The sequence below is a fragment of the Phytophthora parasitica genome (assembly GCF_000247585.1).
Source record: "Phytophthora parasitica INRA-310 unplaced genomic scaffold supercont2.26, whole genome shotgun sequence".
In the NCBI taxonomy this organism is placed as follows: domain Eukaryota; phylum Oomycota; class Peronosporomycetes; order Peronosporales; family Peronosporaceae; genus Phytophthora; species Phytophthora nicotianae.
In genome coordinates, this window is record NW_008649012.1 from 674092 (window position 1) to 699646 (window position 25555).

The following is a 25555-nucleotide window of genomic DNA, read 5'->3' on the forward strand; positions in this document are numbered from 1 at the left end:
TTTTAGTGATATCCGCTTTAGTGACTGAAAGCTAAAGTTGAAGTCTTCAGCACGAAAGCGTCAGTGAGGCATAATTGTCGTCGCCTTGCGCGGTGATTCATGGATTTATAAGCGTAAGCTTCCAGTGCAAGTGCCGGCTTCTTGCCATGAGGTTCTTGCCAAGAAGTTCTTTTAAAGCAGCGTCGTGCGGTTGATATGCGTGCGACGGACGATGTCGTGCGGCTAGGAGGATAAGGCACTGCTTGAAGATGCGAAGACTGCTAGCCCACAACAATGATCCACAACCATGACGACGACCAGGCTGCAGAAACAACATTCTGTCCATTTTTCGCCGTGCTTACGTCCGCGCCCGTGCTCGTTTTTTTACCCGATGTTCACACCCGGCTGGTGGCAGCAGCCACCGCAATAATCAAGGGGATTGGGTGTGAGGCCATACACCCCATCGAGCAGATTGGACGGCGGCGGCGCTACTGATCAAGCGCGCGCGCGCGCGTGTGTGTGTGCTTCAAGCTGGTCCATGCAGCACAGCCCCCTGTTGCGCCGAAGCCGTGACAGTCAAACATTGGAGAGAGACCTCGATAGAGCATCATGACGAGGAGGAGCTGTTCAAGAGAAATATCTTGACCGTAAAATAAATACTTCAAGAAAATTCTAAGATGGGTCTCGAACCTCGAGTCTGGAACCTGGAGTCTTGAGTGCTCTATGGGCCTCAGTATGCAGCTGAAGAGCAGCGCTAAGATTCAAGTTTTTGAACATGTCGCATATTTCCGCCCGGTCTCTGGCTCGCTCTTTTTGAGCGGCTTTGTCACTGGGGCGAAAACACTTGCGCTCAGTATGGGTTGTTCGCTGCTGGCGTTGAACTTGCAGCCTAAACACGGCGTCCAACTTGTGGCGATGGCGCGGCACTCGAGGCTCGAATCGAGCCACAGAGCTCGGAACTTCTCAGGTCGGACGAAAGTTAAGAAGTATTTTGTACAGCATTGTCGCAAACTGCGACTCGCAATGTGGCAGCTGTCGGTCGGATGCAAGGCCGACTGCTGACTTGCTTTCAGTATGCCTGCTTCACATGCTGCCTTCGCACTGCGCGTCACGCGGTTTCGTACTTAGTAAGTAGAATCAGGGAGAAGTGCGGCGTCCATAGTCAAGCCAAGTCAAGCTACAGCCGGCCGTACCCCTACCGCGCGATCTTTCCCTCCAATAGAAAAATTCCATGGCTGGCAGCAACACGCGCAACGGTAGCGTGTTGCTCGAATACATGGTAATAACTTCCCGTGGCAGCAAATTCAGCGGCATGGCGGCAGTACTTCTGACTATCCTATCGCCACCGCTCGCCACTTCGCGAATATGGCGCCAGAGGCGCTCGCTCTCCGAACTTGAGGCAGACGGGGCCGTCCAATTCTTCCCGGCCCGACGACGCCACTCTCTGCCTAACAAAAAGCTTATGCAGCACAATACTTGCTCTGATTGGGCAGAAGCTCTGATATGCCTTTTTCTCATTGGCTAAAAAGAGATGTCATTCCCCCCACTGCGATCCGCTTGTTCAAAAGTGTGTCCATTCCACAAGTTGAGCCTTGCCTGTCAACACCAAAAGAGCAAGAGCTCCATACCCACTTCAAGTCATTGCATGGAGCCGCTCTCGTTCGCCGAGGCCACGCGCCGTGTGGGCGTCAAGAGGGACGTCTTCTTCCGCCGTGTGCTGGTATCAGACGCCGACGTGCAGCAGCAGATGCTCGCAAGCATCTCCGACGAGCTACAGGAGCTTCTGGACGGCGAGGACGCCACATTAGTGACCGACTTCTTCCCCACCGCACTCCGCTTGACGCTGGACGCGCCCTTCCCGGCCATCCGTGAGGCACTCGCAAAGGTAGTAGACGTCGTAGAGCAGAATTTTCCCGAGACGCAGAAGCTGCGCGCACTTCAGACGCGCGTATCGCACTTTTTCCCCAACGGCGACGCACCCGAGGACGCTGAGGCCGAGCCTGTGCCGCGCGTGGACGCTGAGGATGACGACGAACTGCGCACACTTTTCCAGAAGACATTCCTGCGCACAGGCCGCGTGACGCACCTCACGCAGATCTTGGCGTGGCACCCTAGCTACCTCACGCTGTTCGACCGCAGTCTAGCCGCCACCATGACGCGTGACGGAACTCTACCACTTCAATGGCGCAGCTACATCGCCGTCATGGGCGCCAGTGAGCTGCGATGTCACTACCTGGCGGATTTGCAGCAATACAACTTCGTAGTAAACGGCGGGGACGGCGAGTGGATCAAGGGACTCGACTACGTGCCTCCAAAGCTCTTCAGACTGCAGGAACTCAGCTCGTTATTGGCCCATCGCCCCTGGCTACTGACTGCCGATCACGTGGCGGAGCTGCTGCGCTCGGATCAGGACGACTCGTGGTCCGTCTCGGAGCTCGTACACGCCATTATCGTGCTCTGTCAGGCCCACTCCATGGCCAGCATCGCACTGGGCGTCGGCTGTGCGGAAGAAGTGGATCTCGCAGTGTTCGGACAGTTCGGATACGCCCTAGATGCCGAGAACGCCGCCGAGGGCGTGGACAACCAGGAAGCCGCCGACGCCAGCAGCTGCAGTAGCGTCGACCTGTCCACCATCGACCGCGACGACGAAATGCTGCTGAAACAGCTGAAGAAGAACAGTGGATTGGACAGTGACACGGCGGACGAGGAGGAAGAAGCAGCAGATGAACAACAAGAGGACGAGGAAGACGAAGAAGAAGATTACACAGCGGACGGCTTCGAGGTCGTCGTGGATGAAGCAGATTACGGGATCAACGCTAGTGCTGGACGCAGGAAAGACACACTGTGGAGATTCTGTGGAGGCAGCGTCATTCGCTATACGGACTTCGACGTTCGGTCAGAGGAGTACGAGGTGCTGCATACTGAGGATTTCAGCTGGGACGAGCACTGTTTCTCTCTTGTAAAGAGGTATTTCCCAGGAGAAGCTGGTCAGATCCTTGAAGACTTGTTTAATCTCACGAGTAAGCTCACGTACGACTACTTTGGAGCGCAGAAGGAGGAGTGTGTGGACACGAGTCCGTATCGTGACGCTGTGTGGTACTATGTGCACCGCATCTTCGGTATTTGCCACGATGATTACGACTACAGACAGGTGAACACGTATCTGAACCGACCCACCAAGATTTTCCTCAAGAAAGTGGCCTGTACGCCTTGGAAGGTGCGAGAGGAGGACTTTGCCCACTTCGATCGCACACTCAGTCCGTCCGAGAAGTGTCACGTCATTCTTCTAGTCGCGGAGGCTCGCAAACAGGCTGGACTCATGTATGGCCTGCGTGCTGTTATGACCCACATGCGCTGAAGGGGAACCTCGTAGTTGCTCTGTGTTCCTCTACTCTCTCTCTCTCTACCAAGCAGTCTGTTCGTCCAGTCCTAGTGGAGTCAGCATTTTGGGTCTTTAATACCTGCTACTCCGATGCCTACGCGCCGTGTCGTGCCCCCGAACCATCTCCGATCAGTAATAAGCTCTTCCTTCGATGCAGACGCGAACGAGCAACGATCCGACGAGTTCGCAACCTTCTTTTTGGTCAGCAAAGACAAATGAATTCATCCAGGAGAAAAACAAAGCTTCAAAGCCGAAGCAAGGCCAGAAAAGCAAAGCCTAATGAATGTAAGTTATCCCTATACTACAGCGAGGTTATCGCTTTTGGTATGGCTGCCAGGTGTGAGCCAGCTTGACGTGATACTTTAGTACATTGTCTGCTCGAGGCTTCTCTTTATGCTCCACTACGTACTTGTCACTTGAGCTGCTGGGTTCTTTCTCTTGGTTGGAAGTCTTGGCTCCTTGCCAGAGATATTCAACGAGCTCCATGCGGTTTACTGAGGAGGACGGAGCTGAACTGAGGTAAAGTTCCTTTCGTTTGACTGGAGTCACGTTATAGGAAGGCTTTCGTTGGTTGTTGGTCTGCTGGTTCGACGGTAAATCGCAGTGCACCGTGCTGCTGGACGTACGAGGACGTAATAAGGCGGATTTCACGTCAGCTAGTGTTACCAAGGAGTATTTCTTAGCTCGAGAGTCTGGTCTATCGCCTCGACTGCTTGAACACTCGCTGCTGCCTTCTGTATGCAACTGAAATTGCTCAAGTTCTCTCAGCACAGAGTCTGAAAGAAGGTAGTGTGGTTAGTGAAAGTCAATCTATGCAAAAAGACTCAACGTACGCAGTGACGACGTGTCCTGATGGATCGCAGATGAAGGATCCTTTCGTTTAGTATTCACTCCCGACGTAGTTTGTTTGAGGATGAAGTTTCGCACGGCACGACCCACTTCGGACGCCCTGGCGTTCCTCTTTCGAGTTTTGAGTCGTTCGCGTGTAAAACTCAAGTCCTGTTTGGTCAGTGACAGTCGCTCTTCTAGGACGGACACACGCGTCTTCTTCCACGCTGATCCTGGCGGTCTTTGTAGTAATTCTTTCGCTTCTTCCTCGAGTTGCTGTCGACGTGCCTTCATGTCAACTGGGAAGGTCCAGGGATGGTTCAATGGGGCTCGTCTAGTAGCAAAGTGATCCAGTACACCGTACAACACTCCGTCCACTCCCCAGAGTTTGATCTGTCCACTGACAGACGATGTGACCACCGCAAGGGGATCCATTGCCATTTCTAGGGACAATACGGCGCCATAATGAGCTCTCCACTGCCGAATTGCTTTCACTACGTCCATTGCAGTATATATTGCATCGGTGTCTTCTAGTTGGGAAGAATTTTTCTTCCTGACGTGGTGATACAGAGCTGCGATCGAGTCGAAACTGAGAGCCATTTCCTCGTGTTGGAATGCTGTAGCATCCATTCCAGATGCGCCTACGCGATCCCGTTGTGACTTACTATTGCTGGACGAAGGTCTGCCAGTTTGAAGCGCGGTATACGTCAAAGTGTGCTGTCGGACGTGCCATTGAGTGACGAAACCTACTTCATCGCTTGCAAACACGTGCACGCCATATTCTTGTTCAAACCGAAGACGATCCTTAATTATTGGTCTGGTTGAGTAAATATTCATACGCTCTTGGGGAGGTGCAGGTGTCGACTTTTCTGCCTCATCAGAAGTTGTAGATTTGTTCCCTTTAATGGAATCCGGGACACAGATAGTTATTATGCGAGTCATGGTAGTATGTGGCCTAATGTCATCATTGATCGAAGCTTCTGACAAGCATGACAATTCCTTTCTGCACCTGTACGACGTGGTTCCTGGAATTGGAGACCATAGAAACACCCGTCCAGTTGACGTACCACCAACGATATCAGCCGTTGAGCCTAAGAAACTCAAACATGTGATGTCTCCACAGTCTTGCGGTGCCACACATGTTCCTTGTGAGTGACTGACGTCGAAGTTCCACACTTGGATGAAGTTATCATCACCACGAGGATTCGCCACAAGCACAGCGATGAGATTTAACGCTTCATTCCCGGTGCTCTTTAAGACCACATACTTCGCTGGTCTTTTAGTTCCCGTCTCCGTTTGCTCTACCTCTGGAAGCAAGCGAAGCGACTGTAACAACACGGACTGAACTGGCCCACCACCAAACGGTACGTAAAAGCCCTGTGGGTTGTTCTCGTCGCTGATGTGCAGGACAGATCCCGACGAAATCGAGATAACGCGCTTTCCATACAACACGTAAGACACGTCCACTACGCAGTTTGTATGTGGATCCAGCTCCTTCATTACGTTCCCATTGACAGCGTTCACCACCTTAATACTACCGGTATCGTCCCCGACAATAATCTTCCGCTCTCTGTCGTCTACACACACTGCAGTAATAGCTCGGGCTTGTGCTTCACGAGATTCCGGGTCGATACTCTGTTTCGTGTTAAATTGCGCATTATTCGCAGTAGGACTCTTATTCGCCATAACAATTCCCGCGTACTCATACGTTTTCCATAGAACCCCCGTATCTCCTTTCCACAATAACAGCTTGGTACTAGTAACTCCTACAACCACATTCAAAGCGCTGCAATAATGCGCAAAGAAAACTTCTTCACGGACTTTAATTTCGCAATAATCGTAGAATTTCACTTTGGCTCCTGCCGTGACAAGCACCGGATCACTAGCTGCTGTTTCAGGCACGACAAACATACTCCATAAATTCTGAGGTAGATGCCAGTTAGATGCGGGAGGTGGAGAGTATTGAAAGGTTTGAAGACATTCCCACGGCTCTGACGTCGGCGTTCGCATCACACTCGAGAAGACGATGAACGTCTCAGTTCTATCCACGCTAATAAGTTGATGGTTTGAGTCCACGAAGAAGAGCAGTTCTACAGGTGCTTGATGTTGTCTGAGAGTGGAATCATGTGCCAACATTCCACCCGAACTCGTCTTCTTCCAGGTCGAAATATGTTGCGAAGTCTCATCTGCGTACGAGTGGAAACCCACACTTGCGATGCTCTCCACTTCGTTCGAGTATACGAGAACTTTAACGCCACTCCCATGCGCATCAAACGTGCCTACTTCTTCTCCAGTTTCAGTATCTACAACGCTCAATATTCCGTCTTCACGACCTACTGCAAGGTATGTGCGATTAAGAGATCGAAACGCTACAACTGCAGTGACACCTTTGAGCCGTTCTTGTACTACCGTCACCTCTTTAGTAGCAATTGTACCAGGTGCAGGCGCTCGAGTCTTCCCAGATAAATCCCACAGTTCTAGTTGACTGATTTTAGTGTGAGGCTGGTCAATACCAGCATTTGGACGATAACTATCTCGCTTGGGATCGGACGGTTTACCGGAGTGTATACTCGGGATGATCACTGCTGACGTTGCCATGCACTTCAGCGAGGTAATCCAGCACAGGTGCTCGTGAGCAGCAAGAGACTCCAGTCGATGTGTCATCACTGGACTGTGTAGATCTGTCACGTTCCAAACACTCAGATACCCTCGTACAAGCACTGAAGAAGTCACTAAAGACTTGCGTGGGGGCACATAAACAACGTCGATAATAGTATGTTCTTGGAACGCAGTGTGTAAGCGCATCGTGGAAAGATGTCGAGGACCTTCGTTGCGGTCGAACTGTAGAGCGTAGAGGTACACAACGTCCGAGTTCGCTTCAAAGTAGGCCACAGCGTTTTGCTCTGCTAGCAGTCTCATTTGTTGAATTCGTGGATTGATATGTCGTAGTGGTGTTTTAGAATCTGGTGGGAAAATATTCAGCGGTACGTAGTGCTTGGTTGAGCGTCCACGACCTTCGAAGTAGAAATCGGCTTTGACTTGACCGGCATCTAGCATGTAACCCGTGAATTCGTCCCAATCCAACACAGCGTCGCCGTTTACATCGATCGTGTGGAATAACTCGATCACACCAACGACAAAGTCGAGATCGGATTCGATTCGACCGCGTAGACTCTTCTTCATAAGCCGCACGAAAGCTTCGAGCCCCAGACTCTCTGTGAATTGACCCCGTAGCCTCCGCACGTCCTCCGTCGTCATATTCATCATCACGTCCATGATCTCCGAGCTACAAGATCCTAGACTTTAACTGAAAATGACACACGACTGTTCGTGCTTTATAAACCCATGTTAACTCTAGAACGGTCGAGTAATTCGGCACAGTACGGTCATTTCATATTGATAGGAGGGGGCTACTTAAGTTGCCTACTCCTTGGACATTCGGTACTGAGTGGCGGGGGACTTTGGCGAGGGGATCTCAGTATTTGAGGCGTCCTGTTCCTTTCCGGCACTCAATTGCTCCTTGCGTGTGGTGACGGCGAGGACAACAAAGCCGCCAAGCACCAGCGCAGACGAGATGAACGTGATGTAACCAGGTTTGATGTCGTTGACGATCCAGTCGGAGAAAATGGCCATGGGCACCGTCAGCGATAAGCCGATGGTGGCCGTGGTGGTGGACGTGTACATGATGGCTACAGCCCAGAGATAGTCAGCCAGCACGTTGTTCAGCAGACCTTGCACGAAGAGCAGGCCCACGATCTCCCACGTGAGACCTTGCAGTGACTCCACTCCAGTGTAGTTAAAGACGATGCAGAAGATGGAGAGCACAATCAGACTAAAGAGACCGACGAAGCCGAAGAAGAGCGACACGCTCATGCCAGCGTCGTCCGGGAGGTACTTGCGTATAGCTGTAGTGTACACGCCGTACATAATGGCACCGATGAGAGCACAGATGTCACCCCAGAATCCTTCCGAGATGCCGCCTTCCGAGTCTTTTGCCAATGTAGTGCAGTTACCAGCCATACAGAGCAACACACCCAATGCCTTGACCCACGTAAAGCGCTCCTTGAGGATCCAGACGGCCAGGATCAGTGTGAACACTGAGGAGGTGGCACTTAGGATGGTACTGCTGGTTACACTGGTGAGATTTAGACTCTCGTTGTACGTGAAGTTGGCGATGAACCACAATGGAGCGACGATTGCAGCGGCGATCACCGTACGGTGGAGTGTGGCCTTGTCATGCGGTGTCTGCTTCACTTCTGTGCCCGTCTCCGATTTGACTTGGGGTAAGTCAGACATGCTCTGACCTGATAGACCGCGACCCAATTGGGGGAACCACACCTTGGTCACGTAGTAGATAGGGAGATTAACGGAGAAGAGCGCCATTCCGAAGGATGTGAGGAAGAATGGAGCCTCGAAGGACAAGTCGTTGAAGATGTACTGGATGAGGACACTGGAGAAGTTCCAGATGATGGCCACGCACACGAGGAAGGCGCAGCCTACGACCCACTGCCACACTGAGCCACGCTTGGACGCTGATGTGGGGTCATTGTCTTCTGCGTTGGTGGGCCCCACCACGGGCGTCGGAGGGTTTGACACAGAGGCTCGTGAGACCGACAAGCGCTGGCTCATGTTGCGGATATTGCTGAACGAGACGTGGTGAGCAGCCGGAGCTTTCGAGAATGTCTTGCCTCCAACCTTCAGATTCGGTTGACGTCGTCATGGCCTCGGGGCCAAACGTTGAGCGCGTGCAAGGAGATGCACGAGGGCGGTGCCTGCTGATTTGATAGTCGGACGCTGCTTGGACGATTCGTTTGCATACATTCGGACCGTTACACCAATCGAACGTAAAATATCAATTTATACAAGTTTAGTCATATCGTAATCGTAGGTATGCAGCATTTTGTGTATCGAATAAGTGAATAGTATAGCGTATTACAAGCTTGAGGCGGTACACAAAAAGATCAGCGTTGTACCACTATCGCATACGGTGAGACCATTGGTCCAAAATACGGCCACTGCTCAACTGTCAAGCCGGTGACGAGGAGCTCCACTGCAACAAGCCGCGAGCTCGCCGCCACGTCAAGCGCCCGAGCTGCGCGAGGCCCTGCATGCTGTTCTTGCTTACGTAGTGTATTCGTTGTTGATCTTCGATGAGGGATATGTAGCGAGGGACAGTGGCTTCCTGTCTTCATATCGTGTGGTCATCGCTCTCCTTCAGTATGTTGATTGGTGTCAGCAGTTCCAATTTCCCCGTTCATCTCTTGGGCAGCTAATCTGACGTCTAAAATATTGACTGAAGCGCGTTAGCGAGATACCGACAAAAGCTATTATACGTGGCAGGTACAAATTGTAGTGCAGACTGCATTGGACTCGAACATCAAGGCCCCATCCGCGAGGAGCAACATTCTGCCACTCTCAACTTGGCGAGCACCAGGCTAGGGACTGATAAGATAGAGCGTGTGCCTGCTATGAGTAGCCCGGATTTCAAGCTACTCAAGCACTCAGATGGCTACTTCGTCACCGTAAACTGGCAACAGTGGCAATCGGACGGCGAAGGAGCATCCAATGCCGCAGGTGCTTCTACGAGCGAGGAATTATAGGTTTGCATCAGTAGTTCACAACATACTTTAACCATTGTAATTTGCTACATTTTGGATTGGTTTTGTTCTGCTGCTGGCAGTCGAGAGAAGCTCAGTGCAAGAAATTCTCGCTGCATCTTGTCTTGCTGGATGCTTGCTGGCTGGCAGTTCTCTTCTGCTCGCCGAACTATCCTACTTCTAGAAGGAGAAGACCGAAAAAGTATATCTGTGGCATGATATCATCTTCGCCTGCCGACATCAAGGACAACACTTCAATTGATAAGACCTGCAAGCACACAAGATGGAGATGAATATAAGGCGGTATAACAAGAATGAAGAACGAAACGGTGAAATGGAGATACTAAATGTACACAGAAAGTTTGCTTAGATATCTAGATCTTTCAAGTAACAAGGCTTGCTTGCTGAGCGAGTGAAGTACGGCGCCTGCTTGCGTCTGCACAGCGCCTACGGAAGGCCGGGTCATATTGCATGAAGCGCGATTTCACTTGGTGGCGTGGTGGGGCTGGCGCGTGGACTGGGGTCTCTTGATCTTGGTCGACTGCTGACATCGCTTGGACTGGGGCCGTTGCAGGGTTGGCTTCGGCCGCTCTGTGGGGCGTTGGATCTGCTTCGGCCAGCGTCAAATTGGTGGTGCCCGTCGAAGTCGTCGTGGTTGTCGAGGTAATCGCCGATCCAGAAGCTGTCGGTAATCGGGTCGTGGCCGTCGATCCAGTGGTTGTCGCCTCAAAAAACTCGATCCTTGAACGTAAGCTGGTGTCTGGCGTCGGGGTCGGCGTGTCGTTGTAGTCCTTGGAGCTGTCAGCCTCTGCCGAGCACGTCTCGAAGAAGGTGATCCTTGAACGTACGCTGGAGCGTGAGGTTGGGGCCGGCGAGATGTCGCGGGCATGGATGGTATCTGGCGTAGCGGAAGCCGGGCGCGCCTCGAAGAAGGCGATTCTTGAACGTACGAGGGAGCTCGCCGGCGCGTCGTTGTGGTCCGTGGAGCTGTCCTCCACGTCCGTGTCGGAGTCGGAATGGAGAGCGCCCAGTAGGTGGTCGTCGTCGGTTGTCTCGAAGTAGCTAGCTGCTAGTACGAGAGAAAATGGTTAGTTGAGCACCACAAACAAAACAAGGTTCAAATACTTACCGGTTGACTTTGGCGCCGCGGCCACCAGCAGCGAAGACGTCGATGCATGGGCAATTTTGGAGCGTGAAGTCGGCATCAGCTGGCGCAGGATCCAGCGGAAAAAGGAGGAGAGCATCCAGATGAAGACGGTGGGTGACATCGTCATGGTAGCTTGAGCGAGTAGAGTGGAAGAAAAGTTGCTTGGTTCTCGAAAAGAGAAAACGTTGAAATGACGGCGCCCAAGTCCTTGTTGGACTTTTCAATGCAAACTTCAAGAATACATGAAATAAAATGTCCCTATTGTTAACTACCACGAATAATAGACATCTCAAACATTCTACTTTTTCGCATCCTTTTTTATTTCAAAGGAGACATTCGGCTGATAGGGTGGAAAGCGCCGGTATTGTGTCGGAAATGCAATTAAAGTGCTGTTCATCATTTATTCCTCATGTTAAGATAGCTGTAGGGCACAATCTGCAGACAAAATGCTGAGTCATAGTGCATCGCACTCGCTCTTCGACAGTTCCAGCAAACTATCTGATTGTGTAGCCTCTGAACTCTGCGCTTCCGGAATAGTCTGAGCCTCATTAGCAGTACAACGGTCCTTCTGCACTGTTTCCTGCTCCTCAGCCTCTTCCTCCTCTTCAGGCTCATCAGTCATCTCTTCCAACAGTGCTGCCAGTATCGGGAAGACTGCCACGACATCCTTCGGCGTCTCACTGACAACATACTCGTACGCCTTGTCATCGGACAGAAGACCAACTTCATCAGCTGTAGCCTCGAGCAGATCTCCACGCTGGAAAAACCGGTTGATCGTGTGCAGATCTCGTCGTAGCAATTTCTCCGTATCCGGGTGTGAACGGTCAACGGCCTGTCCGAAATCAATGAGCCAAATGCGCTTCTCGCGGTGTGCGAACAGGATGTTGTACTCACTCAAGTCGCCGTGAACCAAGTGCGCGCGTTGAAACAGAGCTCGCGTGGCCTGCAGGACGTCAGCATATGCACGGGCTTGTTGCTTAGGCGATAAGTCCGCCTGCACATCCTTCAACGTTGGCTCAGGCCATCCATCGGCTCCCACAAACTGCATGACCAGCACATGCTCCTTGCACACAATCGGAGCTGGAGCTCGGATGTTACACTTGGCAGCACGACACAGATTACGGAACTCCTTGTCTGTCCAGGCTTTGATCTGTCGACGCAGATCTTTCTTCTGGAAGTTGAGATCGAAGCGACGATCCCCCGTCACGTACTCGTGGCGGTTGCCGAACTCGTTCAACGTGGTGCGGAAGATCTTGACGGCCAGTTGTACCGGTCGCATCGTGGCTTCATCTGTGCCCATGGCAAAGTACACATGTGCCTCTTTGCCACTCTGCACGCAACCGTGGACCTCGTCCAGTTCTCCTCGGTTGATCATTTTCTGCAGGATCAAAGTGGTGCGTTCGTCCATGACGCCGTCCGTCGTGGCGTGCGACTCGGATTCCACGCGTCCGGCACCAAATCCCTTCTTCTCGCTCTTATGTTGGCGTCTTTGACTCTCCCGGAGTGACGTGAAGCCCTTACCACTTCCAGCTCCGTGCGCGGCGTCCTCCATCGACAAGGAGCCGTTCACACGGGCACGTGCCAGTGCTGCGGCGCCCGCGGCAGCAGCAGGTGTACGCGTCAGCACGGAGGGAGCGACTGCGCTCTCACCCGAGGCCTCAACGGCAAACTCGAAGCTGTCGGCGTTCAGTAGTTCCTTGTTGCGGTCCTGTTCACGACGCTCCTTGTTGCGTTGCAGGTTGGTGAAGACGCTGCTCTGATATTCCGGATTGATCTCTCGCTGCAACGCGTTGACCTCCTCCTCGTAGAGACTGAGAGCCAACGCCTCGTCCATCAGATCCTGCATACTCGGCTGCGGCTTCGTTGGCTCCGTCGCCGGAACGCCCCACGGACAGGTGCTCGTCATCTTGGCAAAAATGGGTTTGCGAACAGAGTTGAAAATTCAGGAATGAAAAACGTAAAATGAGCTCGTTGGAGGGCTATGCACCTTCATTGGCGTAAAAAAGAACATTCATTCTCGAAAATCACACACGTCACAGATTGTTTTCGCTGAACGTTGTTTCTGGTTTTGATTCTGATCTGGACGTGACATTTTGGCTGACAACGTAGCGGAGACACGAGCGAGCCCTTTCTTGGAGTGGGGCTCCTCCTCACACGAGCGCACATGCAGTGCCGGGACTACCGGAGTGATGATAGATGAGAAAACACCGAGGGTATCGCCTAAGCTACAGTCAACGCTAACACGAGGACAACCGAGCTAATTACGCCTTTGATTTCCGCTGGTCGAATCATCTACTACACGTAGATGACCCCAAGATGCAGCCAGTAGACCCTGGTCCTCTGATGACCGAGCAGACCAGCAGCCTCGAAGGCGTTGCCATTCCTCAACTTGAACGCAAAGATGTTGGTTTCGCCGATGCTGTCACCTGCTTCCAGCACGCGCTCGTTGCCTCCGCGACTGCCAGAAGCCACGTCAAGTCTTAAACGCCAGCCAAAGCGGTCGCTGAAGGACCGCTTCGCAGCTGTTCATGTGTTCATGGGCTTCTTGATGTCGATCATCGGCGCTGGGATGCTTTCTGTGCCCTACACGCTGGTCCTCGTGCCAACCTGGCAGGCAATCACTGGTATTATCTTTGTCGGAGCAGCCATGTCGTGCACGGCCAACGCTCTACTGCACGCATACGTACACGCAGCAGCGCGAGCGGAGTTCGAAGCGCACGCACTGGGAGCTGGCAGTAAATTTGTCGGGTTCCAAGCGTTGGCCCGACGTGCAGGAGGACCAGCACTCGGTTACGCCGTGTCGTTGATCATGGCAACTGGTGTCTACGGCGGCTGTGTGGGCAACATCCAGATTATCCGCGACTTGACTCCCTTTGTGGTTAAACTGGTGGATAGCGACGTCAATGAATTGACTGAAAGTGGACAAGAAAACGTCGAGCAGATCGTTATGTGGGCGTTGCTAGCAGTGGTGCTATTGCCATTGTGTATGCTTCGCAAACTGTCAGCACTTCAGCCTACAAACTACGTGAGTTTCGTGTTGTCAATTTACCTTGTGGGTGCTGTAGTCTATCGCTCTCTCGAAGGATACAGCCCTACAGCCGTCGAACCTCTGGAATCTGATCAAACGAACGAGGCGCAAGTGTCCGGTAGTGTGGCAACTGGATCACTGGAGAATATATCTACAGCTTCAGACTCGTCTCCTCTTCAAGGCAACGACTTTACTCGACTAGCTCAATCGCTCTCCATCTACAATTTCGCATTCATGATGACACTCAACTTGTTGCCATTATTTGTGCAACTTCTCAAAGCCAATGGTGGTAGCAACATGAGAAGAGGTGGGGCAATGAGAAACTTCACGACATTCGTGACGGCGCCCCCACTCTTGGCTACTCGTTCTCAAATGATGAAATGTATCTTCGGGTCGACATTTATCTGTGCAGTTCTCTACGGTGCAATTGGCTGTGCCGCGTTTGATCTCTATGGCGATCACATCGACGGCAACATTTTACTGAACCTGCAAAGCGACCCAGTCATGAAAATCCCACTCGTTGCAACGTATTTGACCGTATTATTCACGTTCCCATTGCTTTTCCTCCCGCTACGCTCACTGGTCGAGGAATTATTGGGTCAGATACTCAAATCGGACGATCTCGAGTATGGGCAATTTTCAGACGAAAAACAGAATGATGGTCAGAGTGAATATCCTCTTCTTACTCGACTGGCGATTGTGTTGGCATTACTGTGCAGTCAGCAAGTGATTGCACTCAATGTGTCTGGTATCGAGGTTGTGTTTTCGCTCATGGGGGCTACAAGTTGCCTGGTTATCTGCTACGTTTTCCCTGTTATCGCCTTCACAAACGTCTACCCTTGGCGTCGCATTCGTCACGGATTTATTTGGCTTGCAATGTTGTGGACGGTTGTGGCTATTGTGATCATCCAAGGTGCCACGTGTGTTTGGCTACTTCTCATATTGTAGCTGATAAATTACTGACGCGGATCAACGAGAGAGTTACATTTCTCACTCAAGTACAGAAATTTACCTGCTACAGCGCCGAGCTGTATTCCCAATAAATGAATTTGTCTTCCACGTCCACTTGCTGCATGTTATGCTCCTCCATCCACTTGTTTGTGGCCCAGTCTGCTCGACTGACTGCAAAACTGACACCTTCGAGTGCATCTCCGTATTTATCGAGTAGCCACTGAGCCATTTCGACGAAACGAACTTCCAGATCTTCCCACTCATCGCGTAAGAAACAAATTCCTTCTTCGCAGATATCGTGTTGATAGTTGTTGTACAGGAACAGAATCACTGGGATGTGATGTCCCAACACTGCGTCTCTCATTGCAGTCGGCGAGCACTCGTCTGCACCACTAGCATGTAGCCATTCTAAAACTTGCAAATGTCCACTGGATGCAGCCATATCTACCACGTCGGACGTCAGCCGCTCGTTTTTCGTCGAACGTAGCCATTTGAGAACTTCCAAATGACCACCAGCAGCGGCCAAACACAACGCCTTAGTCGTGTATCCTTCACTTCGGTTTTCATCAAGCCATTTCATAGTCTCCAAATGTCCACCGTAAGCTGCCCAGTTCATGGCAGCAGTCGTGCAACCTTCCGACCTGTTCAGATGTAGCCATTTTACCACTTCCAAGTGGCCTCCTTTGGCAGCCCAATCCATGGCCCTCTCCGTACACCCTTCGCTGCGATGTGAATGCAGCCACTGAACAATATCCAAGTGACCATTTCCAGCCGCCTTCTCCATCGCAGACACGCCGCAGCCCTCGTCACGATTTGAGTGCAGCCACTTGACCACTTTAAGGAAACCATTCTCGGCAGCTCCATTCATTGCAGACACTGAGCAACCTTCTGTTCGCTGGTTGTGAAGCCATTTCACCGCATCGAGATATCCTGCAGCAGCAGCTCCATCCATAGCAAGTTTAGTTGCGGGGCATTCGTGAGAGTCCAGCCACTTGATAACGTCCAGGTGTCCTCCACTAGCCGCTTGATCCATGCAGTCCGCAGTCAGCTCTTCACCTTGTTCGTGAAGCCACTTTAGTACATTCAAATGTCCACTAGCAGCTGAAATAGGTACAACACCAGATAAAGAGTTCACGAGCTTGTTCTCATGTAGCCATTGTAGAAATTCTAGGTCGCCATCCTTGACTGCAGCATCGACACAATACGTTGGCGGCAGAGCATCACATTGCGTCGCCAGCCACTTAAGGATATGGCAGTGATGGCCGTTGTATGCTCCCCGTAACGCAGCGTGTATTGTGGATCCGTTATGTGATAGCAACCACTGCACCAGCACTAAATCTCCAGCGTTAGCAGCTTCAACTACCAGCCTCCAAACCGCGTCTTCATCGGGGATCGAATGCATCTGTAGCCACTTAATCACGTGGTTCTGTCCCTCACGGATAGCTTCACACCACTCCAGACCTCCCCAATGAACTCTGCTCTTGTGCTCTTCAACTAGCCACTTCAAAACTTCCAGTTGCCCACTCGCAGCAGCCGCGTTCGCCGCCGAAGACAACGCCCCATCAGGCATAGCGGTGTCTGCCAACCAGGTTAGAGACGTCAGGTCTCCGCGCTTGGCAGCTAGAGACGCGACGCCACTGAATTCCCACTCGCGAAAGAGCGAATCGACTGCAGGTCGTCGATCTGCCAACAGTCGCATACAATGCAGACTCGATGTACGCTCATAGACCTCAGATAATGTCCATGAACGGGTGCGATCCAAGAAGCCGTCAATATGTTGGACCACATGCGGGAGCTGCTCTCCACTGCGCTTCAAGAGACACTCGCGATACACGACGACAACGCTCGTCCAAAGCAGGGGGTCGTCTGAAAACTCCATTTTGAGCGGAGATTGTGCGTGGTGGAAGATGAAAGTGATTGTGAGCCGAACTGAACTGCATAAGATACTGCGACAGACAACAGAGCTTTATTGAGAAGGAGGGAGGGAGTATTAGCCAAACTGATGATCTGTTGCTTCGCCTACTTCGAAGTCTGTAGTCTTTTAGTCAGTACGGACGGCCGACGTGATCAACTTGGTACCCATCCAGCGGATACTCTCGTCGTGATATTACCAGGTTCCAATGCGCATACCCTACGGGCGAGGACTCCATTTCCAGGTTACGTGGGTGTCGCTCTGAGTAACAAGATGCATGTCTTGGCCACGCATCCAGTCATTGAAGTGCCAGTCGCTTCGAGCAACTTGAAACTTGATGACTTGCTTGAGCTCGTTGCGGCATGTTTTAAACAACCACTGCACCAATTCCCACCGGAGTCCACGGAGAGTGACGTCGTCGCGGAATGAACACGAGATCTCTCGCTCCTGGTGAAGAAACACTGCAACATCAAGGTGCCCTCCAGTGATGGCACGGCTCACTGCAGTAGAGTCACAGCCTTCGGTACGATTCCAATGTAGCCATCTCACTACATCGAGATGTCCATTTGCCGCTGCTGATGACATGGCTTCGGCCGTGCATCCTTCTGTTCTGTGGAAGTGTAGCCATTTGACCACGTCCAGATATCCTTGACGAGCGGCATTATTCATAGCCCAAGTTGTACACGATTGGTGAAGATCTTCGTGCAACCATTTTACTACGCCAAGATGACCACACGCTGCAGCCAAGTCCATCGTCCATTTCCCACAGCCTTCACTTCGATGCGCGTATAGCCATTTCGCTACGTCTAAATGGCCCAGATGACAGGCACAGTCCAAAGCCTCGGTGCTACATCCTTCAGTTCGGTGGGTGTGCAGCCATTTCACGACGTCGAGGTGGCCGAATTCGGCAGATCTGTTGATGGCTGCAGGACAATAGAAGTTCTCTCCAGTCTCATGTAGCCACTTCACGACGTCTAGGTGGCCACTGCGCGCTGCTCGATCAAGTGCACGAGAAGAACACGTCTCCTTTCTGTTGACGTAGAGCCATTGAACGACCTCGAGAAAGCCGTTCTCGGCAGCAGCTTCAATTGCTGCGGATGTTGCAGGACATTGGCGGTCATGTAGCCATTTCAACACCTCCAGTTGTCCACCTCGTGCTGCTTCTCTAAAAACGGCGGCGTTCAACCTGAGCTTGGTAGGACCATCGTGAAGCCACTCGAGAACATTCAAGTATCCATTGAAAGCGGCCACCTCGAGAGTATGAGAAGTAGCTGGGCTACCAACGCCTCGTATGTGTATCCATTGCAGAAAGCGGATGTCGCCATCCGCAGCGATGGCATCCATGTCAACACTCGGGTTTTCCACATTTCCGCTCATAAGGATCCACTTCACAATTCCCCATTGACACCCTTTCTCCGCTTCTACCAACGCACTCGAAAGAGGGAGCTCGTAGATCTTGTGGAGCCATTGAACGAGAGAAAGATCTCCAGCTCTCGCCGCGTCTCGGATCAATTGTGGTGCTGCTTCTGTGTGGGGTTGTACATGGTGATGTAGCCATTTCACGACGTCGTTATGACCTCCTCGGACAGCTTCGCACCATTCATCACCACCCCAATGAACTCTAGACATGTGACTCTGGTACAGCCACTGCAGAATGTCAAGTCGTCCTAGTCGAGCCGCAACAATTGCTGCCTTGTCCATTGATGCGTCTGGGGCGTACCGTTCGGTAAGCCACTTTAGAGCCTCAACATCCCCACACCTTACAGCCATTTCAGCAACATTGTTGACAAGCCACGTCTGGTACGAAATCGGCCATACCTCCCGTTCTCGAGCAGCAAAATATTGCATGCAGCGTAGGCTGCGCGTCTTCTTATACACATCTTCAAGCGTCCAATCTCGCGGGAGTTCGTTCACATAGTCGTCGATAGCACGCGATACATGCTCGAGTTCAATGCCACGAACATGGATACATTCGCGTGTTACGAACTGCACAATAGTAAGTAGAAGCACTTCGTCGGCCTCTCCGTTGAATGTCATCACCGCTTGAGTTCTCTGTGATGAAACGAATAATGACGTCGTGAAAAACGCGCTGTAGACTGGAATCCATCGTTGAAGAGGTTTCATTGAAACGGGTCGTTCAGAGGGGAATCCTCTGGAGGGTGGCTTCGCAGAACGCACTCATCAACTGTTGTCCTGGGCTGAGGGAGATGCAACCCAAGGCATCCTCGTCTCCTGGTGTTGACAAAGCGTGTGTCTTGCTGACGGTGGTTGGCTTTGTGGTTCGCGAGCGTCTTCAGCTGCACGGAATCGACCTGCCTCATGTCTGGCGAGGAATCGACGACTATCTGAGCGAACTTCCACGTGGTTGGCCTCTTGCTGAAGCCTACATCCGCACAGGGAGTTTGCGGTGCATGCAGTACGTTGCATTCAGGGAATCGAAGGAGGCTGAATACCCGTCGTATAGAATGTGGATGGTGAACAATGTTGCTGCTTTGGCGATGGATCGCGGGGATGTCAAGGCACTGGAGTGGCTTGCCCAAAGATATTCACCAGATACGCCAGCAAGGGTGGAAGATTGGTAAGAATGGAATTGCGCTTCAAGTTGAAGGCACAAATCCATTTCAAGGTGATCCTATGATGAGTGCGTCGACCAACAAGAGCACTGTAACCAGCAACGCGAAAATAATCCGTTGTTATGAATTGCTTTAAAATGTGTTCGAATAGTGTTTCCATATTTCGTGCTTGCTCTTCTGTTAGCTTTGCCGATGGAACCACTCTCGTTCGTGTATAATACCAATCTCCCCAAGAGACTCGACACGATACGCCCCAGTCTCTACGAATTTGGCTTCGAGACACCATGGTACCAACTTCAAACGCGGCTTTTTGATCACGTCACCTGAAGCGCAGTTGGTTTTCATCGATGTACTCAATGCTGGAACAGCATCACGTCGAAATGATCTGCAACAATTGCTCTCACCATTGAAAAGCTCTCGCGATTGTCTTGTAACCATCGCACAACGACACAGTAGCCGTTTTCTACGGCCCAGCATATCTTCGGTGGTACGTACATGTTCTTCCTTCCTCACGATTTTATTCAGCTGCCCAAGTTGTGCGTTGGCTGCAACTTTTTAACAACGTCCAAGTGACCACATTCTGCTGTTCAAGCTATCGCAAAAGCGAAGCATTCTTCACTGTGGTTCTTATGTAGCCACTTCAATACGTCCAAGCGCACACCTCGTGACATCCAAGTCGCCGTATTCCGCTACTGTATCTGCATTTGCTGCATGATCTCCAACAACATAATTCGTAAAAAAATATTAACCAGACAACTCACCACTGAACTCTTCCTAAGTCGCTTTGAAGGAAGCATAGGATATATTAGCGACGGCGTTGTACTCAACAAATTCTGCATTATGTATATTTACGCTGCAGACGGCGTTGGCGGCGCGTCTAGCTCCGCTTGAATGGCGTTGAGCTGTAGAAACAGCGCCCGCAGCTCTGAGTGCGACAACTCCACGTCCAATCCCTTCATCTGCAGAATAGTAGCAATGTTAGATCCGATTCTAAGCCACTCAGAAACAGCACTACGCCATACCTCCTCCTCCAGCTCTAGCTGGAAAATGGCTGTCGGTTGCGACTGTCCGCTGCGCCTGCTGCTCCCCATTTCCAGGTGCAGACGCCAGTCGGTCTTTTGGAGCGTCAACGCGGGCATCTCCACCGTCTGAAGCGCTGCGATCTTCACTGCCAGCGAGCGTCCTCTCTTCCTCCACGTCTTCTCCACGGCAGACACGACGTCGGTGTCCACACCACGCGACAGCAGCAGGTTGTGATCCACTTGGCCAAACGCGGCCGCGTCTTGAAAGACCTCCTTGGCTACTGCGACCGTCTCGTCGATCTGCGCGTCTGACAGTGCCAGCATCGCTTTGAGCTGGTCCTTCTCGTCAACAGTGAACACCTCAACTTCCTACATTGACAGAAAATATGGACATTAGATCTGTATCCAGTTCTATTCTCTCCTAGCGTACATTAGCGGCCATCTTGTCCAGCACGCGGGACAGCACCTGGCCCAGTTTGTCACGGGCTATAGCGTTGAGCGCGGCGTACGACTGCAACCTACACAGCAGCATTAGTAGAGAAGCCTGCACGCAGCCATTTGGCACTCACGTAGCCATCTTCCAGAGGATGCAAATCAATAGAATAGTCCGCGAATAAAAAAAATAATGCACCAATTGGGACTATTTCCTGAACCGACGCAAAGATGGGGAATGCCGTTGCACGCGTGAACGGCAAAGTGTACGAGGTACTGAGGCCTCTGGACGAAGGAGGATTCGCTCACGTGTACGAGGTCAAGCGAGATGGCCACAGCTTCGCACTTAAGTGGACGCGCAGCGTGACGGAGGGCGAGGAACTCGAGCGGATCCTGCTGGAGATCCAAGTGCAGCGACAACTTCAACATGCAAACGTATTGCCGCTCGAGGCTGCAGAAGTTAGGAGAATTCAGGGACATACAGAGAAAGAGGCGCTTCTGCTTTTTCCATTGGCCCATCGAGGCTCACTACAGACGCTACTAGAAAATACAGCGAGTAGAGAAACTGCGGCCTTCACGGAGATCGAGTGTCTGCAATTCTTTGCCAAGTTGGTGGATGCAGTCGCTGCATTGCACGCTCTGGGCTTTGCTCATCGCGATCTGAAGCCTGGCAATATTTTGCTAAGTGACGGAGAGCCGATGGAGCCATTATTGATGGACTTTGGCTCCGTCGCTCCTGTTCGTGTGCAATTAAGAGGGGCGATGGGCTGCAGGAAGCTGTGGGAGGACGCTGCGAGATACAGCAGCGCTCCGTATCGCGCTCCCGAGTTGTGGGATACGGGAGATCAGGTGGACGTGATCGATGGACGAGCGGACGTTTGGTCCCTGGGTTGTGTGCTGTATGCCATGGCTTTTGGTCCGTTCTCCCCGTTCGAGCATCCTCGAGACGGCGTGCAGCACCTTGCGATTGCTAATGGCTATGTGGCATTTCCTCATGGTAATATGCACGGTGGGCAGTCTTTTAGTGCGACGTTCACGGCTTTAATCAAGTGGATCCTCACTCCAGACCTGGCAGAACGTCCGAAGCTCGAAGGTGTACATTTGTGTATTAACCAGCTTCTTAACCCGTCTCCTCAAAAGCAGCCGTCTGAAAAAATGAAGACGTTATCCTCGAAAAAACACCGTCTTAGTGCCTACCAAGAGCCTGAGGCTGGCGAGCAAGAATGGGCAGATTTCTCGGCCTTTGAGCCTCATTCGATGAGCTCAGAGTTCTCCTTCTCCGCGGCTGTAGAGTCCACATTCTCATCCGAAGTATACAAACCGCTTGTTGCCACTCGGAGCAGCAGAACGAAGCGTGCAAGTGTATCGTCGATCAATGATGGAAGCAATTCAGCTGGATGCAGGATAAGAGATAGAGGACTGAGTGATCCCAACCATAGACGTGCGCTATCGCGTTCTGGTAAGCATCTGTGGGTCGCAGCTTTAGAAGCTCAAACGTCCGATTAAACGGTACTTAAAAATTAAACTACATGTTGCATTTTCCTTAAGCTGTTATGCAGCATTTCAATAAAAAAAATACTAGTAGTAAATCAAACTTAACCTTCCGAAAGAAGAAACCAAGTAGCAGATATGCCAATCACCATGAAGAACGCTACAACGATCCACAACGCTGTGATCCACAGCTTACCGTTTCGTACTTGATCCCAGGGATACAGTCTGGAGAAAAAGATCACTGGGAAGGCGAAGCAGATCATGAAGCAGGTACTTGCACCCGTGAGGCCGAAGACCACTTCGATACCAGGAACAATGATTGCTAGCAGCACTTGAGAGAGCAGCAGGATCGTTGAACTACCTAAACGAGTTGCAAACGCGATCCCGTCGAGATTGGTAGTGAAAATCAGCTCCTCTAACACACCACGCAAAGGGTGGAACAGCAGCGGGAACGACAGCACCACCGTACTGAACACAGCAACCAGCGGAATGTCCATCAGCGGATCATTCTCCAGGTTCAGCAACACGTTGCCGCGTACTGTCACAGTGTACAGCTTCTCAGCGAAGTATCCGAAAACTGCATAGAAAACCACGCAAAACGCGCTGAGCGCGTAGATGCAGTGCGACATCTTCCTTTTCGACTCTCTGAGAGTCTCGGAGAAGCTGCCACGGAGCTGGATAAACAGTGGCACCAGGTTCAAGTGCATCATGAACGCGTAGTTGTAGATCGAGACCGCATGGGCAAACCTCGATAGAATCGATCCAGTTATCACCGTTGGCATCTTCGCAGCAGCCGCCGCTTCCTCGGCCGCAGCGTTTGCCGCTGCAGTGATGGTACCAGCGTATGCCGCAGTGCTGTTGCCATCAACACTATCAACGTCGCTGTCTCTCGGGTCCAAGGCGTGATACGATCGGTAGATCACAGCCACGACCAGATACACTGAGAACAGAAAGCCCAGGTAGCTGGAAATGTGCAACTTGGTCAAATTCTTCATCAGACACAGTGGGAACACGACGACGACGAACACCGCCCACATGACATAGTCTCCGATCTGGTGAGCCGTGGATGACTGTATTGGCTCTGCGTTCGCCCCCACAATGATTCGATAGAACATGACAACGAGGAAAGGTGCAATGTCACGCACAATGCGGACGCAGCCGACGCAGCCTCCGTAGATACCGATAGCCGTGATAATCGACACTGCGTAGCCCAACGCTTCACCTCCAGCCGCGACGGCGATGGCCTGGAACGACGCAAATCTCCTGCCGGCTCCGATATGCTGCTGTTCTTCCTCCTTCTGAGCCAGTTGCACGTGTGCGAGCAGCAGCGCGTTGGCTGTCAGTGCCATTCCGACTCCCACGATGATGACGCCCAGCAGTGCGGCCCACGTCGGAACCAGCAGGAACGTGTAAGGAACCGAGAGCATACCGGCGCCCACTGTGGACATGGTGAGAGTGAGAAAGACATGCAGTTCGCGGTGGCGTGGTTGTGGCTTGTTGAAGACCAGGCGATGTGGCCGCGGCGATGGCGTCGGAGACGTGAAGAGAGTGGGGAAGCCCGTCTCGAAGGGCGAGCGAGGCGTGGACGTCGAGCTGACAGCATGGCTTCGACGTCCAGATAGAAGCGGACTGCCCTCGCTCACGGTGATCGTCGGCATTGCGAAGCGGATGCGAATATGGTGGAGTTGGGTAGAGCTGCTCGAAGAGCTTCTAATAACCTACTTTCATTTCGGAGACCAATCGACGCGGGCGTTGAAGCGACGTGTACCTGACAATGTCATAAAGCACTTTTTCTGAAAAAAAAGTTCTTGCCTTGACTGCTCATAGCTTGTAGCCCACCATAATAAAAAAAGATCAAAAGTGGTCCGAAACCATTTTATATACAAAGTACTTTTTGAATAAAAAAGTACGTACGAAGTAAACTGAACAATTTGACACGCGATGATTGGTCGTACCCGGTTTTGGCAGAGGTCTTTAAATACTATCTATTTATTTAAAATAAATAAATAATATTTAAATAAAATGGAATTCACGAAATTTATTTTAAAAACCAAAAATGCTGCAAAAAATATTGTAATTTATCAATTAAAATTATGCTGTATATGATAATGTAGATAGATAATTAAACTTAGTTACACTACCGGTCAAAATAAACCGACCACCCACGTTTTGGTCGATAACTCGGCCAATTTTTAGCGTTAGAAAGTGAGCTTTTGATATGTTATTTGTGTTGTATGGTGACAAAGACTACTTGTGCTAGCACTCTAGTTTTTGCGGTTTGTAGCGTAGTTCGCATACAACTTTTGTTTAAGCACTACGGTCCTAACTTTCGGCCACCAGCATCCCATACAAATCACTATACAAAACGAAATGGGTACAGATTTGTCGGAGCAGTGACTCCCCTCCAGCCGTTCTGGAACGGCTTCGCGCGTTGTCTTAACGGCTGAGCGCCATAGTTTTTCAATTGCCACTGCATGGCACCGTGGCTGAGTGACGAAGAGAGAGGACGAGTGCAAGGGCTTCGCGAGGCAGGTCTGTCTTTGCGAGTTATTTCAAGGAAGGTCAAGCGCTCAAGAGACGTGGTCGAGCGCGCACTGTTGCCTCGCCCCGCTAACAAGCCACGCCCAGGCCGCAAGCCCATCGTCTCGGAGAGACTGGTGCGCCGGCTGTTGCAGAGAGCTGCCTCCGGAGATTTCTCGGCCTCGCAGCTTCAGACCGACTGCAACGCGACCTGCTCGGTGCGCACGATCCGTCGTCTTCTCGCTGGTGTCGATCGGCTCGTCTACTCCAAAATGGAGAACACGCTTGCCTTGACGACTGCGCACAAGACCGCCCGGCTCGCGTGGGCCAAGGACATGGTGATTAGGTCAGCACAGGAGTGGGATTGCATTGTATTTTCTGACGAAAAGAAATTCAATTTGGATGGTCCTGACGGGCTGAAAAAGTATAGGCATGACGTTCGTCGACCTCTGAGGTCAACTGTGCGCCGCCAGAATGGTGGAGGATCCGTGATGGTGTGGGGAAGCTTCAGCGCGAAGGGCAAGACGGAGCTGGCGGTGCTTATTGGGCGGCAAGCCTCTGCGCACTATATATACACTGTGTCTGAGTACTTGCTGCCCTTTGTTCACTTACACTACGGTGTGGATTATGTCTACCAGCAAGATAACGCCTCGATACACACGTCACGAGAGACGACGCAGTTTTTCGAGGAGC

General features: G+C 51.6%; 12 protein-coding genes across 15 annotated transcripts; 4 read left to right on the top strand and 8 right to left on the bottom strand.

Annotated features, from left to right (window-relative positions):
* The first annotated feature begins 1502 nt into the window (after window positions 1–1502).
* On the top strand, window positions 1503–4198 carry PPTG_11199 (hypothetical protein). Its single transcript, XM_008907488.1, has one exon. The coding sequence runs from the start codon at window positions 1511–1513 to the stop codon at window positions 3335–3337; it is 1827 nt and encodes a 608-aa protein (XP_008905736.1). The 5' UTR covers window positions 1503–1510; the 3' UTR covers window positions 3338–4198.
* On the bottom strand, window positions 3625–7465 carry PPTG_11200 (hypothetical protein; the record flags this gene model as incomplete). Its single annotated transcript, XM_008907489.1, has 2 exons — window positions 3625–4137; window positions 4195–7465. The coding sequence occupies 2 exons, from the start codon at window positions 7463–7465 to the stop codon at window positions 3674–3676; spliced, it is 3735 nt and encodes a 1244-aa protein (XP_008905737.1). The 3' UTR covers window positions 3625–3673.
* A 28-nt stretch (window positions 7466–7493) lies between these two features.
* Window positions 7494–8976, bottom strand: PPTG_11201 (hypothetical protein). Its single transcript, XM_008907490.1, has one exon. The coding sequence runs from the start codon at window positions 8816–8818 to the stop codon at window positions 7613–7615; it is 1206 nt and encodes a 401-aa protein (XP_008905738.1). The 5' UTR covers window positions 8819–8976; the 3' UTR covers window positions 7494–7612.
* A 1138-nt stretch (window positions 8977–10114) lies between these two features.
* On the bottom strand, window positions 10115–11060 carry PPTG_11202 (hypothetical protein; the record flags this gene model as incomplete). The annotated part of the gene is made up of 2 exons (XM_008907491.1): window positions 10115–10852; window positions 10916–11060. 2 exons carry the CDS (start codon window positions 11058–11060, stop codon window positions 10170–10172), a joined length of 828 nt encoding a protein of 275 aa, XP_008905739.1. The 3' UTR covers window positions 10115–10169.
* A 97-nt stretch (window positions 11061–11157) lies between these two features.
* PPTG_11203 (Atypical/RIO protein kinase) lies at window positions 11158–13000 on the bottom strand. The gene has a single exon (XM_008907492.1). It carries the CDS (start codon window positions 12837–12839, stop codon window positions 11388–11390), a length of 1452 nt encoding a protein of 483 aa, XP_008905740.1. The 5' UTR covers window positions 12840–13000; the 3' UTR covers window positions 11158–11387.
* On the top strand, window positions 12959–15386 carry PPTG_11204 (hypothetical protein). The gene has a single exon (XM_008907493.1). The coding sequence runs from the start codon at window positions 13335–13337 to the stop codon at window positions 14907–14909; it is 1575 nt and encodes a 524-aa protein (XP_008905741.1). The 5' UTR covers window positions 12959–13334; the 3' UTR covers window positions 14910–15386.
* PPTG_11205 (hypothetical protein) lies at window positions 14977–16791 on the bottom strand (the record flags this gene model as incomplete). The annotated part of the gene is made up of 1 exon (XM_008907494.1): window positions 14977–16791. The coding sequence occupies one exon, from the start codon at window positions 16789–16791 to the stop codon at window positions 14977–14979; it is 1815 nt and encodes a 604-aa protein (XP_008905742.1).
* Window positions 16792–17043: 252 nt separating this feature from the next.
* PPTG_11206 (hypothetical protein) lies at window positions 17044–18948 on the bottom strand (the record flags this gene model as incomplete). Its single annotated transcript, XM_008907495.1, has 1 exon — window positions 17044–18948. One exon carries the CDS (start codon window positions 18946–18948, stop codon window positions 17044–17046), a length of 1905 nt encoding a protein of 634 aa, XP_008905743.1.
* On the top strand, window positions 18890–19557 carry PPTG_22934 (hypothetical protein). The gene has a single exon (XM_008907496.1). The coding sequence runs from the start codon at window positions 19032–19034 to the stop codon at window positions 19404–19406; it is 375 nt and encodes a 124-aa protein (XP_008905744.1). The 5' UTR covers window positions 18890–19031; the 3' UTR covers window positions 19407–19557.
* PPTG_11207 (hypothetical protein) lies at window positions 19498–21343 on the bottom strand. 4 transcript variants are annotated; one of them, XM_008907498.1, is made up of 4 exons: window positions 20989–21343; window positions 20850–20937; window positions 20420–20788; window positions 19498–20356 (listed from the first exon to the last, which is right to left on the bottom strand). In XM_008907498.1, the coding sequence occupies exons 1-4, from the start codon at window positions 20994–20996 to the stop codon at window positions 20246–20248; spliced, it is 576 nt and encodes a 191-aa protein (XP_008905746.1). In that variant the 5' UTR covers window positions 20997–21343; the 3' UTR covers window positions 19498–20245. The 4 variants fall into 4 exon arrangements, with proteins under 4 accessions (XP_008905746.1, XP_008905748.1, XP_008905745.1 ...); XM_008907500.1 differs by having other exon boundaries at window positions 20420–20937; XM_008907497.1 differs by having other exon boundaries at window positions 20850–21343.
* On the top strand, window positions 21040–22445 carry PPTG_11208 (NAK/MPSK protein kinase). The gene has a single exon (XM_008907501.1). It carries the CDS (start codon window positions 21083–21085, stop codon window positions 22355–22357), a length of 1275 nt encoding a protein of 424 aa, XP_008905749.1. The 5' UTR covers window positions 21040–21082; the 3' UTR covers window positions 22358–22445.
* PPTG_11209 (hypothetical protein) lies at window positions 22336–24158 on the bottom strand. Its single transcript, XM_008907502.1, has one exon. The coding sequence runs from the start codon at window positions 23998–24000 to the stop codon at window positions 22447–22449; it is 1554 nt and encodes a 517-aa protein (XP_008905750.1). The 5' UTR covers window positions 24001–24158; the 3' UTR covers window positions 22336–22446.
* Window positions 24159–25555: the final 1397 nt, after the last annotated feature.

Excerpts from the sequence above, each read along its gene's own strand:
- PPTG_11199 (XM_008907488.1), top strand. The coding sequence starts at position 1,511 with ATGTCATTCCCCCCACTGCGATCCGCTTGTTCAAAAGTGTGTCCATTC.
- PPTG_11201 (XM_008907490.1), bottom strand. The coding sequence starts at position 8,818 with ATGAGCCAGCGCTTGTCGGTCTCACGAGCCTCTGTGTCAAACCCTCCG.
- PPTG_11203 (XM_008907492.1), bottom strand. The coding sequence starts at position 12,839 with ATGACGAGCACCTGTCCGTGGGGCGTTCCGGCGACGGAGCCAACGAAG.
- PPTG_11204 (XM_008907493.1), top strand. The coding sequence starts at position 13,335 with ATGTTGGTTTCGCCGATGCTGTCACCTGCTTCCAGCACGCGCTCGTTG.
- PPTG_22934 (XM_008907496.1), top strand. The coding sequence starts at position 19,032 with ATGCAACCCAAGGCATCCTCGTCTCCTGGTGTTGACAAAGCGTGTGTC.
- PPTG_11207 (XM_008907497.1), bottom strand. The coding sequence starts at position 20,951 with ATGCTGCTGTGTAGGTTGCAGTCGTACGCCGCGCTCAACGCTATAGCC. Across the intron at positions 20,789-20,849 it reads TGGACAAGATGGCCGCTAAT|GAAGTTGAGGTGTTCACTGT; the intron begins GTACGCTAGGAG and ends CTGTCAATGTAG. Across the intron at positions 20,357-20,419 it reads AGCTAGAGCTGGAGGAGGAG|ATGAAGGGATTGGACGTGGA; the intron begins GTATGGCGTAGT and ends ACTATTCTGCAG.
- PPTG_11208 (XM_008907501.1), top strand. The coding sequence starts at position 21,083 with ATGGGGAATGCCGTTGCACGCGTGAACGGCAAAGTGTACGAGGTACTG.
- PPTG_11209 (XM_008907502.1), bottom strand. The coding sequence starts at position 24,000 with ATGCCGACGATCACCGTGAGCGAGGGCAGTCCGCTTCTATCTGGACGT.